The 20,959-nt window shown below is 38.8% G+C and overlaps 1 protein-coding gene across 1 annotated transcript in view; it reads left to right on the top strand.

Moving 5' to 3' along the window:
- The first annotated feature begins 1,442 nt into the window (after positions 1–1,442).
- Positions 1,443–20,959, top strand: part of CLIC5 (chloride intracellular channel 5) — a 181,809-nt gene continuing 162,292 nt past the window's right edge. The window contains exon 1 of the mRNA XM_054254055.2: positions 1,443–2,061. Within this exon, the coding sequence (XP_054110030.2) occupies positions 1,522–2,061 (540 nt within the window). The 5' untranslated portion in view covers positions 1,443–1,521. The remainder of the gene's footprint in view (positions 2,062–20,959) is intronic.

Genomic DNA, 20,959 nt, shown 5'->3' with positions numbered 1-20,959 from the left:
CCAATGTAAAATAAAATATTAGACTAAATAATCTCTTAGGTTTTCATCAGCTCTAAAACTAGGAAGAAGATTTGAACTGGAATCCATTCAGTTACAAACACCTGATTATGGAACCTATCATAATGTATAATGTATTTGGACCCATTAAACATCACTTTTCAATAAGATAATTGGCCAGTGTCAATAGCCTTTGAAGTCTCTGGCCCCATTTTCCCTTACCCATTCTTTAAGCTAGAATCCTAGAAATGCTGCTCTGATTTGCAGTAGAAGATTCCAGATACAATAGTGAAGTCTAAGAGTACAATGAAGTTTCACCAAGAAGCTGCCCATCAGATGTTCTGAAACCCATCAAGGAGTTGCACTGTTTCATAGCTTTCACATGATTTCTAGACATTAAAGTCCCTTTACTACCTAGCTGGGTTGTCATTTCGAAAAGAAAGATGTACCTGGTGTGGCAAAGGGAAGCAGGAATTGAATACCAGATTTCATATCTGCAAGATAGAATACCAGATTTTTTTTAAACGGGGAGGCACACATATTCACATATTCATAGCATCTGTGGATGGCATCAACTGAACAATCTTGTGCACACAATTTTTTATTGCTTGTCCAGACCTGGGGGCTCATTGCACTAATATAAACCTTAAGTAGTTTTTTCTGGGTTTTATTTTTCTCTTCTGGGCTCTGCAACTACATTTAAAAGCCCCTTTCAAGTCAGACAATGTATCTTCTAATGCTTTTGTTGTGCTCAGTTCAGCATCCTGTCTATGATAGAATTTTAGTGAATGTTTGTTGATGGTAATGATCACACAGATTTAAGAGGGAAAAATAAAAATTAAAGCCATACGTCTTTAAGTCCCTACTTTTTGGTGGTTTATACTGATGTGTCTTTAGGCCAGAGCATTTATCTTTCTTTCCTTCTGCCATTTAATCACCCAGTGGTGTTTGCAGATAAGAAATGTAAATGGAATTCATTACCTAACCAGGGAATGTAATTCATTTATCACTGGGTATCAATAGGCAAAGAATTGCGTATCCAGCTATATAAATAGATGAGAGACCATTGTGAGGAATTGTAGCTCTCCACTGAATTGCAGGGGTTCTTGAATGTTGTCAACATTTGGAGGCAGTTGGAGGAGGAAGCTCTGTTGATGACAAATGGCTACATATCCAAAATTTCAGTATATACTGGGATGATAATTCAATTGAACCTCTGGTTTACCCAAAGAATCTTGGAGTCACTGGCAATGAGGACATTTCCAGGGTCTAATAAAAATATCTTTAGGAGTGAAGGAGTTAACTGAGTGTGTAAGCTTTATCTTCTGTCCAATGGACTTGTGGTTTGCTTATTGAAGTTTCCAGTAAATGATTGTTAGAGACCTGTCATTGATAGCAGTTGCTACTTGCTGCCTATTAAAAGCCTGTTGATTCCTCTGCAAGGTGGTGCAGCATCCTCTGTCCCTTCACTCATTTCAGATCTACTCAGGTCTGCCTGCAAAAGGATCTCTCAGATCAATAAACATGAATGACGAAGACTACAGCACCCTCTATGACACAATCCAAAATGAGCGGACGTATGAGGTTCCAGACCAGCCGGGAGAAAATGAAGATCCCCATTATGATGATGTCCATGAATACTTAAGGCCAGAAAACGATTTCTATGCCAGTCAGCTGAATACTCATGAGTATGATTTTGTGTCAGTCTGTACCATGAAGGGTGAAGAGAGCAGCTTGGCCTCTGCCCAGTCAGAAGACAGAGGCTACCTCCTGCCTGATGAGATATACTCTGAGGTTCAGGAGGGTCAGCTGGGTCAGCCCCAGGAGGACAGCGCCATATCAATGGAAGAATTATATTCACCAACCCAGGACCAGCAGCCCTGCCCAGAGGAGCTCCAGGAGAATGGGAGTGTGATGAAGGAAGACCTGCCTTCTCCTTCAATCTTCACCATTCAGCATAGTAACGCCTTCTCTACCAGCAAGTATTCCTCCTATTCTGATGCTGACGTTTTGGAAGAAAATAAAGCAGCTCACATGGACCCTGAGATTTGCCTCTTTGTGAAGGTAAGGGCTGCCTCTGACAGGCACACCTTGTACATGCAGATGTTGTGCCTGGTGTTTTATTTTGCTCTGAACGACCAGGGAAAGATGCATAATGCCATGGTCCTTGGATCTCAATACATATTCAAGAGTCAGAGTGACTAAGTTATTACAGAGTATACTCAGTTCTTCTCAAAATTAGAGGAATTAGAAGGTGCATTTAAAGTATGTGTTTAATCATTGACTTTTACATGCCATGGGCAAAGCACTTTTTAAAGAGTTCACATGAGTGAGCCGAAATTGCTGCCCAAATCCTTGCTGTTGTGACTGACATTAAGCACATTCTTCCATCTGGTTAAATTTCCTTTGTCAACATGTTTAAAACAAATCAAAGTTTGTGGAAGAAAGTCCTTCTTGTGTTTCTAAGGTCACAGATTTGTCTGATAGATGGTCAATAAAGATTACCTCTGTCACTAGCTTGCCCCTTTGGCACCAATATAACTAAAAATCTGATGAAGTCGAATGATTTCAATAGTAGTGAGACACTAACGGCCATGTTAATGTTTAATGCCTATGTGGTCTAAACAGAACCATGGTGATCTTTGTATTAGATTGATAAAGTAATAGTTATGGTTATAAACATTATCAAAATGTAATCTTTATTAATGAAAATGGCAGGTCCTTTTTCCCCAACACCTTCCCGACAATATTCATATTTATATAATTTTTAAATGTCTTTGCATTATTAGTATAAATATATTAGTAAATGCTGCTCTTTCTAATAAAAGGATTATAAACCTAAACGAAAACCATAGTTCATACTTATTCCTCTCTCCTATGGTTCCCAGTAACATTTCTGGTAAAATACACTTTACTAATTTTGCCCTTTACTGTCTTCTACTTTGCTCTTTTCGCTAATTGTTTTGTGTTTAATCATGGGTTACTTATCCTGCGTACATGTGAACCAAGTACTCTTCCAGGTGATTTTTAAAAGGACCAAAATACCCGGTGATTTTTAAAAGGACCTAGTATAGTGCTTGATTCACACATACGTACCAGACACACATTGCCTGGCACTCTGCTGAGCATTCGAGGGGAAAGGGCTGTGCAAGGCAAGGTCCTTGCTCTCAAGTGACGAATAATATGTTGCCAGAGACAGAGTTGCACTCAATGCATTATAGTACAATACAGTCGGAGATGAAACAGAGGAGTGAGTAGAGTGCTGTGGGTGTTCAGGGAAGGAGTGCCAAGGTGTGTACTGAGTTTGGAGCAGCTCCATGCAGGGGGTGATGTTAGAACAGGTGCATTCAAGCAGCTTTCCGGCCTCCATATCCACATCACCACTGTCACACTGTGCAAACAAACTTTTTTTTTTTTTTTTTGAGATGGAGTCTCGCTCTGTCAGTCAGGCTGGAGTGCAATGGCGGGATCTCAGCTCACTGCAACCTCCACCTCCCAGGTTCAAATGATTCTCCTGCCTCAAACTCCTGAGTAGCTGGCGTGTGCCACCATGTCTGGCTAATTTTTGTATTTTTAGTAGAGATGGAGTTTCACCATATTGGCCAGGCTGGTCTCGAACTCCTGACCTGAAGTGACCTGCCCGCCTCGACCTCCCAAATTGCTGGGATTACAGATGTCACCCACGGTTCCTGGCCACAGAATTTTTTTAAGTGAGGACTAGATGTGGTTTTTTTTCTCATGACAGAAGCATCCATGCAACCTGCAACAGGTAAAGTGGATCATTACCATGATCGTCATCATTGTCATCATTATTATGGATCCATCTCAACATTATTTCTAAATTTGGCCAAGTGTTTATCTCGCTAGAAATTAGCCCATGGCTGATATTGAGCAAAAACAGAAGTAGTAGGAAAAAGAAGCATTCTAACATGAGCAATGTAATATTGTGGAAAGAGCAGTGGTCAGGGCATTCAAACACAACTTTGTCAATACTTTTGTATAAAATGGCCCTGGACCCAAGTTTCCTAGCTCTTACAGCCTTAGATTCCAAGGTATGTGGTCCCAGCTCATGGTCAGTGTGTACATGTGTATATGGCATCACCTATTATTCACTCTAGGATGCTGCTCAACACTGAGTATGGTCTCTAGATTTGGCTGTGGTTGGAAAAGTAGACATGAGGCCAACATTCCTGCCCACACTTAGCTCATGTGAAGCCTGTCCCTTGGAAAATGCCTGCAGCTTCAGAGCCTATCTCTAATACAACACTTATAGACCCCTCATGGAGGGATGTACAGGTTGTGCACTGAACAAATTTAGGGGGCACCATTCACAGAAAATGTGAAGTCAGGCAACAGAACAACTCTGGTTAATATTTCTTAGACTCGGAGCCCACAATTATTCGAAAGGAATCACTATAATTTGACTCAGTATAGTAAAGTGTCCCAGAATCATCAGTGATTGCTATTATTGCCATAATAGAGCCATCTGATGTGGTGATAGGGGTCATGGTATTCAAAATGGGGCACCAGCATAATCCACGTGGTGTGAGAATACTAGAATTAGAATGAAAAATAATAAGCAACATTTCTGTTGAACTTTTATCTAATCATCTTAAATGTGAATATTTTATATATTTTTACAATGAGCCTAGTGCACTCTTACAGTAGCATATATATATATAATTTGTAAGTGAGTAAATGTACATATATTGTGGGTAAATGTTTTATATTCATACAGATATGTAATTTTATAAAACATTACTGATGTGTAGGCTTTCCTTCCTTTTCTGCTATGATCTGTGGTCCTGGACCTGTTTCTTTGGCTAAGATCTGTTGAGAACAGGTCCTCCTTACCTTCTAGGTTCTTCTGGATGTTTTCGTAAGCAACACATTTAGTCCATTTGCCTTGGAGGCAAACAAAGCTTTATCATTGCAGGTGAGAAACTTATAAAATCCCATTGAGGAAATGAGATAAATGAAGCTGGTTGGGGATGTTGAGATGTAGCTCAAAGGACGTCCCAGGCAGTGAGCTCCCCAGAAGCAAAGGCACAGCCAAAACTCACACGTGTATGGGGAGGTCCATTTGGTTGGGTGGTCAGAAGGCCCACATAGGTGAAGAGCAGATGGTGAAGTTGAAGAACTAGGATTGCTGCCTTGCACTGCAAACTAAGGGCTTGGATCTTACTCTGAAAGCAACCAAGAGTAATACAATGTTTTGAGGAGGATGCCATGAGCAAAACGATGTTTAGGATAACAAGCAAATTAAAAAGAATTTCCACTGACCAGCTAGAACATAACCAAATAGACATCATGCTTTGTTTCAAAGATTAGTTCTAGTATTTAGATATAAACACATCATGTGTCATTAACACTGTGTATCTTTTCAATTGACAGATTTATATAAATTAAATTGACAGATATCAGTTGAAAATATACACAGTGTCCAAATATTTGAATCTATAGCTTTATATAAACCAATTTTGGTGGGAAAAGCTAGCTGGCATAATGCTAATTTATATATTATCTATATGTGTATCTAGTTACTTTATATTTTGTGAGGGTAAGGGGGAGATATGTGGATTCAGCACAAGGTTTTGATTGTTATTTTAGTATAGTTTCTAGTTTGAAAAGTCTATTTGCATGGGTTGGGATAGCATGGCTGGACTATGCAAAAGTTGCACATTCAGATGTCTGGAAATATTATAGAACCTGAAAAAGGTCTTCCTGCTCCACGATCCTCTAAGAGCAGTCTGCTCTAACATCACTAATAAGGACATGTCAAAGTAAGTTCTTGGAAACATTTGTGAGAAGACACAAGTCTGGGTCTGTCTCATGTGCCCATCTATCCTTTCATAGAACCAATGAAGCACAGAAAAATGGAACAATGAGCAGGTTTGAACAAAGATTTCTATTCTTGTTATAATTTCTTCTTAATTAGAGTGCTGGGAACACAATCAAGGCCCAATTTAATTCAGAATTACTTTCTAGGTGCCCATATGAACTGGTTTGCTTTGTGAATCAATGCCATTAATCAAAGAGTCACAGAATCTTAGCACTGTGCCAAGAATGCGGAAGACCCAGAGGAGTCAAGCCACCTTCCTAAAGCTGCCTGGAAATCACCACCAAGCTAGCACATTGGGCTGTCCATCCAGGGGATTTTGCTTCATATTGGCATTCCTAGCTTGGTAATATGTTCATATGTTCACGAATATGCTACAGGAGGCTGAGGAGCAGTCTAGAATCCTAAGCAAAAATATTTGTGGCAGATCCTTTTAGGAAGGTCCATGAACTCTCAGGAATGTTAACTATCACCGTGATGCATTTGACTTTCCCTGCCTGGATCCTCACACCTGTGTGCCCATGTGGGCGGAGTAGAATATGCTACGGAGTGACACAATCCTTTCTTTCCTGTGGAGTCATCCATGCTCTAAGCCTTTCAGTGCCTTGAGGAACCATGGGAATAAACCTTCACGAAAGAGTAATAAAGAAGCATTACCAAATAATCATGTGAGAGTTACGTTAGCTCTGAAAATGAAAGTGATGTGATAGTCTGAAATGCATATCTCCAAATTGGGGTCCATTTTCTAAAGAAAGTTTTGCAAGTTTTCCCCCAAGAGACTACAAACTCAATGTCAATGCATCCACCATGAATCCCATCATCCTGGACAGCATCACCAATTGTACAAACTAAAACTTCTAAGTAACTTGGATTTCTGTTTCTCCTTTATGTTCAATAATCCAATCGATTTTACCTCTGAAACTATTCTTTCCCCTTCATCTTGGCCACTTCTGATCAGTGTCATCTTGAACACAGATGTTTAACTGGTCACTCTGCCTCTAGAGTCATCCACCTCCCAAGGACCCTCCCACCTAGCCACCAGAATGGTCCACATGTGTTTCTTTTGTTTTTGGAGTTTTATTTAAAGTTTTTTTTTTAACTTTTAAGTTAAGGGGTACATGAGAAGGTTTGTTATGTAGGTAAACTTGTGTTATGGGAGTATGTTGTACAGATTATTTCATCACCCAGGTACTAAGCCTAGTACCCATTAGTTATTTTTCCTGATCCTCTCCCTCTTCCCACCCTCCACCCTCCAATAAGCCCACCCTCCACTCTCTGATAGGCCCCAGTGTGTGTTGTTCCCCTCTATTTGTCTGTGTGTTCTCATCATTAAGCTCCTGCTTATGAGTGAGAAAATATGGTGTTTGGTATTCTGTTCCTGCAGTAGTTTGCTAAGGATAATGGCCTCTAGCTCTACCAATGTTCCTGCAAAGAACATGATCTCCTTTTATTTTATTATTGTACTTTAAGTTCTGGGGTACATGTGCAGATCTGGCAGGATTGTTGCATAGGTACACACATGCCATGGTGGTTTGCTCTCTGTCTCCATCCCCCCGTTACCTACATCAGACACTTCTTCCAGTGTTATCCCTCCCCAACCTACCCAACCCCCACTGTTGCTCCCAGCCCCCACCCCCCAACATACCCCAGTGTGTGATATTCTCCTCCCTGTGCCCATGTATTCTCATTCTTCGACACCCACCTATGAGTGAGAACATGAAGTGTTTGGTTTTCTGTTCTTGCATCAGTTTGCTGAGAATTATGGTTTCCAGATTCATCCACGTCCCTTCAAAAGACATGAGCTAATTGTTTTTTATGGCTGCATAAAACACATGGTGTGTATGTGCCACATTCTCTTTGTCCAGTCTATCATTGATGGGCATTTGGGTTGGTTCCAGGTCTTTGCTATTGTAAACAGTGCTGCAGAGAACATACGTGTGCATGTGTCTTTATAATAGAATGTTTTATAATCCTTTGGATATATACCCAATAATGCGATTGCTGGGTCAAATGGAATTTCTATTTCTAGATCCCTGAAGAATCACCACACTGCCTTTCACAAAGGCTGAACTAATTTACACTCCCACCTACAGTGTAAAAGTGTTGCTATTTCTCCACAATCTCTCCAGCATCTGTTGTCTCCAGAACTTTTAATGATTGCCATTCTAACTGCGTGAGATGGTATCTCAATATGGTTTTAAATTGCATTTCTCTAATGACCGGTGATGATGAGCATTTTTTCATTTGTTTCTCGGCCTCATAACTGTCTTCTTTTGAAAAGTGTCTGTTTATATCCTTCACCCACTTTTGAATGGGTTTGTTTTTTTCTTGTATGTCTGCTTTAGTTCTTTGTAGATTCTGGCTACTAGCCCTTTGTCAGATGAGTAGACTGCAAAATTTTTTTCCCATTCTGTTGGTTTCCAATTCACTTCAATGATAGTTTCTTTTGCTATACAGAAACTCTTAAGTTTAATTAGATCCCATTTGTCTATTTTGGCTTTTGTTGCCATTGTTTTAGTGTTTTAGTTATGAAGTCCTTGCTTATGCCTATGTCCTGAATGGTATTGCCTAGGTTTTCTTTTAGGGTTTTTATGATGTTAGGTCTTATGTTTAAATTAATCATCTGAAGTTAATTTTAGTGTAAGGTGTAAGGAAGGAGTCCAGTTGCAGCTTTCTGCACGTGGTTACCAGTTTTCCTAACACCATTTATTAAACAGGGAATTCTTTCCCCATTGCTTGTGTTTGTCCAGTTTGTCAAAGATCAGATGGTTGTAGATGTGTGGCATTGCTTCTGAGACCTCTGTTCTGTTCCACTGGTCTATATCTCTGTTTTGTTACCAGTACCATGCTGTTTTGATCACTGTAGCCTTGTAGTATAGTTTGAAGTCAGATAGCATAATGCCTCCAGCTTTCTTCTTTTTGCTTAAGATTGTCTTAGTTATGCAGGCTCTCTTTTGGTTCCATATGAAGTTTAAAGTGGTTTTTTCCCACTCTGTGAAGAAGGTCAATGGTTGCTTGATGGAGACAGCATTGAATTTATAAATTTCTTTGGGCAGTATGGCCATTTTCACAATACTGATTCTTCCTAACTGTGAGCATGGAATGTTTCTCCATCTGTTTGTGTCCTCTCTTATTTCCTTGAGCAGTGGTTTGTAGTTCTCCTTGAAGAGGTCCTTTACATCCTTTGTTAGTTGTATTCCTAGGTATTTTATTCTCTTTGTAGCAATTGTGAATGGGAGTTTACTCATGATTTGGCTGTTGGTCAGTTATTGGTATATAGGAATGTTTGTGATTTCTGCACATTGATTTTGTACCTTGGAATTGTGCTGAAGTTGCTTATCAGCTTCAGGAGATTTGGGGCTGTGATGATGGGGTCTTCTAAATATACAATCATGTCATCTGCAAATAGAGACAATTTGACTTCCTCTTTTTCTAATTGAATGCTCTTTATTTCTTTTTCTTGCCTGATTGCTCTGGCTAGAACTTCCAATACAATATTGAATAGGAGTGATAAGAGAGGGCATTCTTGTCTAGTGCCAGATTTCAAAGAGAATGCTTCCAGTTTTTGCCCATTCAGTATGATATTGGCTGTGTGTTTGTCATAAATGGCTTTTATTATTTTGAGATATGTTCCATCGGTACCTAGTTTATTGAGGGTTTTTAGCATAAAGTGCTGTTGAATTTTTGATAGGCATTCAGATTGTTTCCATGTCTTTGCTATTGTGAATAGTGCTGCAATGAACATATGTATCCAGGTGTCTTTATAATGGAACAATTTATATTTTTTTGGGTACATACCCACTAATTGGATTGTTGGGTAAAAATGATAGATCCATTTTTAGGTCTCTGAGGAATCACCACACTGCTTTCCACAGTGGTTGAACTAATTTACACACCCACCAACTGTCTCTGCAACCTTGCCAGAATCTGTTATTTTTAACTTTTTAATAATTGCCATTTGGACTGGTATGAGATGATATTTCATTGTGATTTTAATTTGTATTTCTCTAATAATTAGTGACGAGCTTTTTTCATATGTTCTTGGCCACATGTATGTCTTCTTTGGAAAGGTGTCTGTTCCACTTCTCAATAGAAAACATTTATGAAGCCAACAAACATATTTTAAAAAGCTCATCATCACTGTTCATTCGAGAAATGCAAATCAAAACCACAATGAGATACCATCTTACACAAATTAGAATGGCAATCATTAAAAAGTCAGGAAACAACAGATTCTGGAGAGGATGTGGAGAAATGGAAATGCTTTTACACTGTTGGTGAGAGTGCAAATTAATTTAACCATATGGAAGACAGTGTGGTGATTCCTCAATGATCTAGAACTAGAAATACCATTTGACCCAGAGATCCCATTACGAGGAATATACTCAAAGGATCATAAATCATTTTATTATAAAGACACATGCACACGTATGTTTACTGTGACACTGTTCACAATAGCAAAGACTTGGAACCCACCCAAATACCCATGAGTGTATACTGGATAAAGAAACTGTGGCACATATACACCATGAAATACTATAAAGCCATAAAAAGGATGAGTTCTCATCCTTTTCAAAGACATGGATGAAGCTGAAAACCATTATTCTCAGCAAACTAACACAAGAACAGAAAACCAAAGACTGCATGTTCTCACTCATAATTAGAAGTTGAACAATGAGAACACATGGACACAGGGAGGAGAATGTCACACACTGGAGCCTGCAGAGGGGTGAGGGGAGAAGGGAGGAATAGCATTAAGAGAAATACTTAATGCAGATGACAGGTTGATGGGTGCAGCAAACCATCATGGCACAAGTATACCTATGTAATAAACCTGTATGTTCTAACTTAAAGTATAATAGTAAAAAAAAAAAAAGAAGAAGAAGAAGAAAGAAAGAAGAGCATCTGTTCATGTCCTTTGCCTACATTTTAATGGGATTTTTTTTCTAAATCTGTTCAATTTACAAGAAAAACTTTAAGTTTCTTTTAGAGGCTTGATATTAGATCTTAGATACATAGTTTGCCAAAATTTTCTCCCATTCTGTAGGTTATCTGTTTACTCTGTTTATAGTTTCTTTTGCTGTGCAGAACCTCTTTAGTTTAATTAGATCCCATTTGTCAATTTTTGCTTTCATTGCAACTGCTTTTGGCATCTTTGTCATGAAATCTTTGCCTGTTTCTATGCCCAAAATGGTATTGCCTACGTGGTCTTCCAAGGTTTTTATAGATCTGAGTTTTACATTTAAGTCTTTAATCTATCTTGAATTGATTTTTGTATATAGAATAAGGGTTCCAGTTTCAATCTTCTGTATATGGCTAGACAGTTATTTCAGCACCTGTTATTTTTTGACTTTTTAATTATTGCCACTTGGACTGGTATGAGATAGTATTTCATTGTGATTTTGATTTGTATTTCTCTAATAATTAGTGATAAGCTTTTTTTTCATGTATTTCTTGACCATATGTATGTCTTCTTTGGAAAAGTGTCTGTTCAACTTCTCAATAGAAAACATTTATACAATTTATTGAATAGGGAGTCCTTTCCCCATTATTTGTATTTGTCAACCTTGTGGGAGATCGGATGGTTATAGGTGTGCGGCCTTATTTCTGGGCTCTCTATGCTGTTCCATTGGTCAATGTGTCTGTTTTTGTACCAATACCATGCTGTTTTGATTACTGTAGTCTTGTAGTATAGTTCGAAGTTGGGTAGCGTGATGCCTCCAGTTTTACTCTTTTTCCTTAGGATTGTCTTGGCTATTTGGGTTCCTTTTTGGTTCCATATGGATTTTAAAATAGTTCTTTTTTGTTACTTCTGTGAAGAATGTCATTGGTAGTTTGATAGTAATAACAATTGAATCTATAAATTACTTTGGGCAGTATGGCCATATTAATGATACTGATTCTTCCTATACATGAGCACGGAATGTTTTCCCATTTGTTTGATTTCTTTGAGTAGTGTTTTATAATTCTCATTGTGAGATTTTTCACCTCAATGGTTAGCTTTATTCCTAGGTATTTTATCCTTCTGTGGCAATCATGAATGGGATTGCATTCCTGATTTGGCCCTCAGCTTGATTGTTGTTGGTGTATAGGAATACTAGTGATTTTTATACATTGATTTTGTATTCTGAAACTTCACTGAGGTTGTTTACCAACTTAAGTAGCTTTTGGGCCAAGACTATGGGATTTTCTAGATATAAAATCATGTCATCTGCAAACAGGGATAGTTTGGCTTCCTCTATTCCTATTTGGATGCCTTTAATTCTTTCTCTTACCTGATTGTTCTGGCCAGAACTTCCAATACTATGTTAAATAGCAGTGGTGAGAGAGGGCCTTGTCTTGTGCCAGCTTTCAAAAGGTATACTTCCAGCTTTTGTTCCTTCATTATATAGTGGCTGTTGGCTTGTCACAGATGGCTCATATTAGTTTGAGGTATGTTCCTTCTATACCTAGCTTGTTGAGGGTTTTTAATGTGAAGGATGTTGAATTTTATCAAAAGCTTTTTCTGCATCTATTGAGATAATTATTTTTTTGTCTTTAGTTCTGTGTATGTGATGAGTCACATTTATTGATTTGCATATGTTGAACCAACCTTGTATCCCAGTAGTAAAGCTACCTGATCATTGTGGATAAGCTTTTTGATGTGCTGCTGCTGAATTCAATTTGTCAGTATTTTGTTGAAGATTTTTGCATTAATGATCATCATGGATATTGGCCTGAAGTTTCCTTTTTTTATCATATCTCTGCCAGGTTTTGCTATTAGGATGTTGGCCTCATAGAATGAGTTAGGGAGGAGTCCCTCCTCTTCAAGTTTTTAGAATAGTTTTAGTAGGAATGGTACCAGCTCTTCTTTGTACATCTGGTAGAATTCAGCTGTGAATCTCTATGTTTGGGTTTGTTTTCTGTTTCAGTTGGCAGGCTACATATTAATGATTCAATTTCAGAATGCATTATTGGCCTGTTCAAGGATTCAGTTTCTTCCTGGATCAGTCTTGCGGGGGTGTACATGTCCAGGAATTTATCAATTTTCTTCTAGATTTTCTAGTTTGTGTACCTAGATGTGTTCATCATATTCTCTGATGGTTATTTGTATGCCTGTGGAGTCAGTGATAATATCCCTTTTGTTGTTTCTAATTATGTTTATTTAGACCTTCTCTCTTTCACATGTGCACATCAGACCATGCCATTCCCCTGCTTCTAGTTATATAATAACTCCCTACCACCCCAGGATAAAGGCCAGGATGGAGGGAATGCATAAAAGTTTCTCATGGTTGAATGTAGGAAGGGTAGAGGAAATAAGTTACCCCCAGGATCTCCAGGGTAATTAGGGAAGAGGAAAGCTTGGGCCAGTGGCTGGCAGCAGTAGTAAGAGTGGTGGTCCAAGCCTTCCATATTAGTTTTGTAGGGCTGCTGTAACAAATTACATGGTGATTTAAAACAACAGGAACCTATTCTTTCACAGTTCTTGAGATACGAGTCTAAAGTTATGGTATTGTCAGGGCTACATTCCCTCCGAAGATTCTAGGGGAAAGTCTTTGTTTATTTTAGCTTCTGTTGGCTCCTGGCAATCTTTGGATTCTGGCTGCAACATGCCAATCTCTGCCACCTTCAACATATGGCTTTCCCCTTTGTGTTCCTGTATCTGTTTCCCTTTTTTCTTCCTCTGATAAAGACTTGGCATTGGATATAGGGCCACCTTAATTCAAGATGATTTCATCTCAAAATCCTTAGCTTGAATTACATGTACAAATATCCTCTTTCCACATAAGGTCACATTTTCAGGTTCCAGTCGACATACGTTTTTTAGGGCCACTCTTCAACACACTATGCCTGAAGGAAGCTCCTGAAGGAAGAATGAGTTGGATTGAATGGGAACCCCCAGACATTGGCAGCCACTCCCAGAATCCATATTTCCTTCTTGATACAAGGGTCCCTGTGAGAATTTAGTGGACTATTCGTATCTTCATCTCTTTAATTCCCTGGAATTCATGATAATGCCTGGCACAGTCCTAGCATCGTCCTGAAGTTGGACAGAAAGCCAATATTCTGTGTGCTTACCTGATCTATTGAACTCTGAAGGGATGTTGGAGTCAAAGGATTGAGGATTTGCACAGCAATTGTGGTTAGACACTTCAAAGAGCAGCCTGCAGAAGCCTTGTGGAGAGCTAATTCAATGCATCCTTGTTCCTGAGCCCACCTTTGAGTTTCTGCATTTATATGATTTACTAAACACTGCTGTGTTACCAGACACAGAAGCCAAACTAAACGTGGTAATCAGGAGAAAGGGTGCGGTGACAACCCTGTGGGAGAGAATATCAGCTGGCCAAGATGTGGCTGCCAATCAGAATATCAAGGGCGGAGACAGTGGGGGTCATTTTTTGAACTACCATTTATTAAAGGACAATTCACCGGATTATCAGCTCCTCGAGGAAGGAATCCTGTTTCCTATCTCTGTAGCTCTGTGTCCGGTGGGGGCAGTGAGCTTGTTATAGGAAGTTTCTGTAAATGTTGGTCAAAGTTAACTAAACAGTTACTCCTGAGACCCTCAGCTAGCTTTCATTCACCCAGTGGTGTGAAGACCATCCCTTGGAACAAAATTGCAAATTGGATACTCAACTCTCCTGCTGTAAGCTTTCCCTATTGCCAATATCATCAAGTTCACCTTTGAGCATCCCATTGCAAAGCCTTTGCATGTTCTGCCCCTAACAACCTAATGGCTTCTCTAATTCCATCTCCCACCATGCCCTGCCTCACTTACTGTGCCCCAGGAGTGCTGAGCTCTCCACAAATAAGATGCTGTTCTGTTCCATCCAGCTTGCCCATGCTGATACCTCTGTCTAAGGCACCTTCTCCTCTCCTTCATCTGGCCAACTCCTCACTCATCTTTCTGGACTCATATTCCCTGGGAAGCTGTTTCTGAACCTTCAGGTCATTCTAAGTGTTCTCCCTCAGTGCCTGCCTTCATTTTAGTACCTCTTCCCTCATTTTGCAATTATCTGGTTAAGGATGTTTCCCCCAGTTGTCACAAGACTGAGAGCTCCATAAAGAAAGCACTTTCCAACTACATCTTATTCACCCATGTACTCCCACAGTTAGCACAAAGTCTGGCCCATAGTCAGAGCTCATAAATATGTGTTGAATTAAACCAAATTGGTTATGGGGGGATAGTTAAATATGCTTTTGGAGGGAAAGCTTTTTTGGTGTGTTCTGGGAAATTCGGTCAATATTCAAGCAAAGACCCTTGAGTACCTGCAGCTGTTAATATTTGACTCTGGGGCAGAGTGGGGCGGATAGCATGTCCTGGTGACAAACCAGCTAGTCAGGTAGAAACCAGAGAAGTGAAAATTCACACTCTCGGGCATCCTGTGATTTTGTAAATGGGAAGAAGGGAAAATGGTGAGTAAAAAATAGGGACGCTCCCACATAGAAACAGGATTTTGACTCAAATCCTGTTGAGCAGCAGCAGGTTTTGGAGCCCAGCTGACACTGCCCCACCTTGAATAGGTTGATTATTTGCCTGGTTCTAAGTTTGAAAAATACAAAAGATAGACTCACTCCCCAACCATACTCCTTCAGACAGACACCTTATTTCCATTTTCAGAGGCAATCCCTTCTACACATTTCATTAACATGCCCCTTGAGATATTTTATGTGCATTCTGCAAATATGTGTACAAGTTCATATATTTGGAATTCTCTCCCTTTTTTCATTTTATTTGACACAAATGTGTACCATATACCCTAGTATGTACCTTGCTTTATGAGGCCAACCATATTGGGATATAATTTGCATACACTAAAAGTCTACAATTTTAAGGGTGCATTTCAGTGAATTTTAACAAATGTGTACAGTCATGTAACCACCACTACAATCATGATGTGATACATTCCCATCACCTCAAAAGGCTCTGTCCTACCCTCTTTGCTGTGAGTCCCCTCCCAGACACCTCCTGCCTCCTAGAAGGATCTTTCTATCATGAGAGTTTCATCTTTTAAAACATACTGTATAAATAGATTTAAGCTCTGTGTAATCTTTTGTGTGTGGTTTCTTTCATAATGCCTTTGAACTCATCCATGTTTGTACATATATCAGCAGTTGGTCCCTTTTTATTATTGAGTAGTATTCCATTGTGTGAATGTATTGTGCTACAATTTTGTATGCATTCAGCAGTTGATGACATATGGATTCTTTTCCAGTTTTTGGCTATTAATAATGAGGCTGATATAAACATTTATGTGTAAACTGTTATACTGATTATATTTTGTATTTCTCTTAAAAATTTAGGAGTAGAATTATTAAGTTACATGGTTGGTGAATGTTTAAACTTTTTTATAAAAAAAGCTTTCAAATTGTTTTCAAAGTGGCTGTGAAAATTTGTATGAGATTTCTAGCTGATTCAGTATTGCCAGTTCTTTAAGTTTTAAGCATACTGGTAAATACGTCATGGTATTTCACTAAATTGTAGCTTTAATTTTTATTTTTCTAGTGACTAATTAGGCTGAACATCTTTTCATGCACTTATTAGTCATCCTTCTGTCTTCTTCAGTGAAGCATCTATTCAAATATTTTGCTTATTATTTTAGCATTGATATTATTATTATTATTAAATTTTAAAACTTCTTTATACAGTCAATACAAATTCTTTATACATGTTTTGCAAATGGTTTTTAAGTGTGGCCTGACTTTTCATTTTTATAATGGTGTCTTTTGAAGAGCAGATGTTTTTCACTTTGATGAAGCCCATTTATCAACTCTTTAATGCTATGGTTGGTGTTTTCTGTGTGCTAGCTAGGAAATGTTTGTCTAACCTAAGATCACAAAGATTTTTTCATTTTCTTCCAGAACTTTTATAGCTCTGGTTCTATCATCTACTTCAAATTTATTTTGTATATGGTATAACATATGGATTTATTTTCTTCCCTTTTCCTCCTTCCCTTCCTCATTTTCTTTCTTCCCTTTAACATGAAGTACATGGATTAATTTCAAATGTTAAACCAACCTTGCATTTCTTGGCTAAACCCCACTTAGTAATGATTTATTATTATTTTTATAGACTTCTAGATTTGACTTGCTACAATTATGTCGTTGAATATACAACAATGTTGTTGATATGTTGTTGATAGGTAGACTACTGTATACATTTCCAGATTTGATTTGCTGCCATTTTGTTAATGATTTTTGCATATTCATGAGGAATATTCATGTGTAGCTTTATTTCAATTTATTTGTCTGGATTTTGTATTAGGATAATGCCCACCTAGAATGAGTTGGAAATGTGTTTCCTCTTCTATTTTCTGAAAAAGAGTTTTGTGGAAGTGATATTATTCTTCCCTAGTAGTTTGGTAGAATTCACTAGTAAAACTATATTTACTAGAGGTTTCTTGGTAGGAAAGTTTTTCCCCTTGCAAATTTGGTGTATTTAATAAGATATTCATGTTATTGCTTTCTTTGCCACTGAGTTTGATAGTTTGTTTCCTCCAAATTATTAATTGTTTAAACTGTTGAATTTATTGTCAATTCTCTTCATAGTATCTTCAACCTTCTTAAACACATGATGTATGTTTATAGAGCAGTTTTAATGTCCTTATATACTAATTTTGATCATTTTAGCCATATATGGGTTTATATTTATTGACTGATTTTTTCATGCTTGGTTATGAGTTGCATTTTCTTGTTTTTTTTTTTTTTTTTTTTTTTTTTTTGCATACACTAGCAATATATTTTGGCTGCCAGAGACATACTGAATTTTATGTTGTTGGATAATGGATTTTATTGTATTCCTTTAAATAGTGTCAGGCCTCGTTCTGGGATGTAGTTAAGTTACGTAGAATGAATCTGATCATTTTGAGGCTTGCGTTTAATCTTTGCAGGAGTGGGTCCAGAAAAGCCCTAGTCTATAGCTCATGTGGCTTTATTACTGAAACAAAGGACTTCTGAGGATTCTGCCCAATGCCCTATGTACTAGGAGATCTTTCAACTCTGCCTGCTGGGAACACAGCTTATGACCAGCCCCGTATAAGATCCTGAGACTGTTTCTTTTATGCATCTCTAGTTCTTTCCCCATACTAGATAGTGTCTTCACATGGACATGCAGATTAGCCAAAGATTCAAGGGGACCCCCCTGCAGGTCTCGAGAGTGCTCTCTAAGCTCTTTCTCTGTCAGGATCTCTGTCTCCTCTGGTATTTACATCTATAAATTCTATCTGCCTTGACCTTTCCAAACTCCAAACTCCACTGTCTGCTCAACTCAGAGAAAATGCCAGGCTGTGTTTGGATCCTGTGTATCCTGTCCCTAATGTCTGAAAACCACCATTTCATATGCTTTGTCTGCTGTGACTGTTCTAGTTATTAAGGGTAAATCTGGTTTCTTTTACTCTGTCAGGCCAGAAGTGGAGGTTGCTGCAATTGACTCTAAGATCTCCATTCATCTTGAGCTGCTCCTCCTTCCTTCTGAAATATTGCCCTCTTGAGTTCATGAGTTGGAGTTTGGGATGTAGCCATAAAGTTGAACTGGACTAAAATCCAATGATAATAACCATTAAAGTGACATTGTGGGATAACAGCTATAGCAACATATTTTGGCCAAAGCAAAAGGTTCCTTTCTGACCTTTCTTTCCATTCTCTTCAAAGATATGCTGTCTTTTACAAAGTCTTTATCTTGTACTTTAAGATAAAGATGCAAAATAAAGACTTTGCAAAAGGCAGCATACCATTTTTCAGCAATGAGGAAACAGGGAAACAGATGTCTCAGTTAGTCATTCACTGACACAACCTAAGTGCAATGTCACCTCATCTTTTAACCTTTTAGCCTCTGATGATTCTATGAATTCCTTTAGAAAACTCTAGGAAAAATGGAATTTATTGTTGCCAGAACGAAGTCCCATTCTCCAGCTACCTTCCAATACTCGGCTCCAAGTGTTGAGAATCTATTCGTGCATGAATTGTGATGCGTACCTGGTAAAATGCACTCACAAGCAGCTCTGCTCCTAGATGGGTAACACTCCCTCAAAAGTATGAGAGACTCCCTGTATATGAAGCATGTGTTTTAGGCATGGAACCAAATGATTTGTGCAATCTCCCGAGGGCAAAGGTTAGAAAACTGGGCTTGAAGCTGTGCCTCACTTTTATGCTTTATAAGCAGGGCCTTGCTGCCTCCCTTCATGAGCCTGAGGGTCAGCAGAAGGGCAGGGCCTGTCAGACGCCCTCAGCCTCCATGCACAGGGCACCGTGGACAACAGTAACATGGCAACTACTGAAATAAATAAAACAGTACATTGCTTAGGAAACTGCTAATGTTCTGAGGCTTCAGTGATATCAGCCTCAAAGCAAACAGCTGAGGTGGTAAGAAATAACCGGTGTGAATGCCTTTTGTTAAAAGTTGAACCACAACTGCATTTTTTTTAACACTCCACTGAAGTATTTTTGTTACGTTCCTCTGTGGTGGCAAGAAAGGAAAGAATATGGTGAGGAGTCTTTAATATTTACAATAGCAACTCTCTATAAACCGGCTTGGTTCTTCTAGAACTACACTATTCAAAACAGTAGCCATTAGCACATGTGCCTATTTAAATTTAAATGAATTATGATGGCATAAAATTAGAAATGCAGCTCCTCAGTCACATCAGTCACCTCTCAGGTGTTCTACAGCTACACGTGGCTAATGGCCACTGTGTTGGAAAGGGCAGCTTCTGCCATCACAAAACAAGCTGTAGGACAGTGCTATTGGAGGGTGATCTAGGTTCAGATCTGGCTTGAATATCAGTCAGTTCTGTGGTCATAGGCCCTTCCCTGGGCCTTTATTTTTAGCTGAAAATAAAAGGTGAAGTGATGAGATTTAGTGAAACAGACAGTTTTCATGTCCCACAAAATAAGGCAACCACTAGAGAGAAGTATTCACACTGATAAAGAACATCTGTGGTAGAAGTTTGTATGAATCTATTGGTTTGAAATGATAACTATTTAGGCAAAGCAGTCAGCCCTTACAAATCTCAGTAAATCTGTCAAAATCCAATGGCATGTCAGGGCCATTAAGAGTCTCTCTTTGGCCAAGAGGAACCATCAAAGCTGCAGAAACTTTGAGGATTGAGGATGTTGCTTCTCCAGCCTCTAAGGTCAAATGCAGCATTAAGCCTGGAGCCAAGACACAGACCTCAGGACCCTGCACTTGACCACCCTCCTCAGTCAAAACAACTTGTTATGTTAAAGCAGGAAGGGTAACCTGGGTTGAAGGAGAGGGTTTTTATAACTACTCAGGAAATACAAGGGTGAAGGTCGAGCAATTCTCTTGTGAGTCTGGTAACTTTTGATTCATAATAAAAATTTTATAGCTGCAAGAATGAGCCTCTGGTCAATTGCCTATTCCTGCCTATGTCTCTCTGTAACATATGTCAAGTCAGCAGGTTGATAAATCGTTATAGAACCTGCACTCTGTACTTAATGTGCAAATACTGCAAGAGATAGGAAAACAGTCCAAGATGGAGGTTTGTTCTTTCTCTGGGGCTGTGACCAGGTGGTTCAGGAAGAAGGATTCACACCATGAAGGACTTAGGAATTAATACTGGAGTTCTGGTGGAATCAGGTTCTAGAGCATATAATGCTCAGTACTAAATAAGCACTGAAGGCACACACAGATGGAACAGGACTGGATTTTTCAAGGAAGCCTTCATGAAGGAAGCAGGCCTTAAGCTCTGGAAAAAAAAATGCAGGCACCAGGGTGGCAGGTAGGATCAGGGAAGAGATTCCAGGCCTTAACAATTACATCATCCTACCCAATCCCACATTGCTTGGTGAGGAGATTTAGCATAGTGGATCAAAGCTTAGACTCTCAAGCAAGAGTGTGTGGGTTCAAATCCTGGTCTTATCATTTATTAACTCTGTGATCTTGGTCAATCTACTTAAGCTTTCACTAGATTGCCGTGAGGATTAAATGAGTTTACATATGTAAAAGTCTAGGCACAGAGCCTAGACTTGTTTTTACTTGTATTTACATTGAGAATCTCTTCTTTTAAGAGGAAACCTCAATAATTTTACAAGGAATTTCCATAATCATCAGTTTGATTTCTTTAACTTAAAAAGATTTTCAATAAGTAAGTGCAGTACATTTAGGCCAAGCCAACATGCAGA

The sequence above is a fragment of the Callithrix jacchus genome, chromosome 4, assembly GCF_049354715.1.
Source record: "Callithrix jacchus isolate 240 chromosome 4, calJac240_pri, whole genome shotgun sequence".
Lineage (NCBI taxonomy): Eukaryota > Metazoa > Chordata > Mammalia > Primates > Cebidae > Callithrix > Callithrix jacchus.
This window is presented reverse-complemented; position numbering and strand designations above follow the sequence as displayed.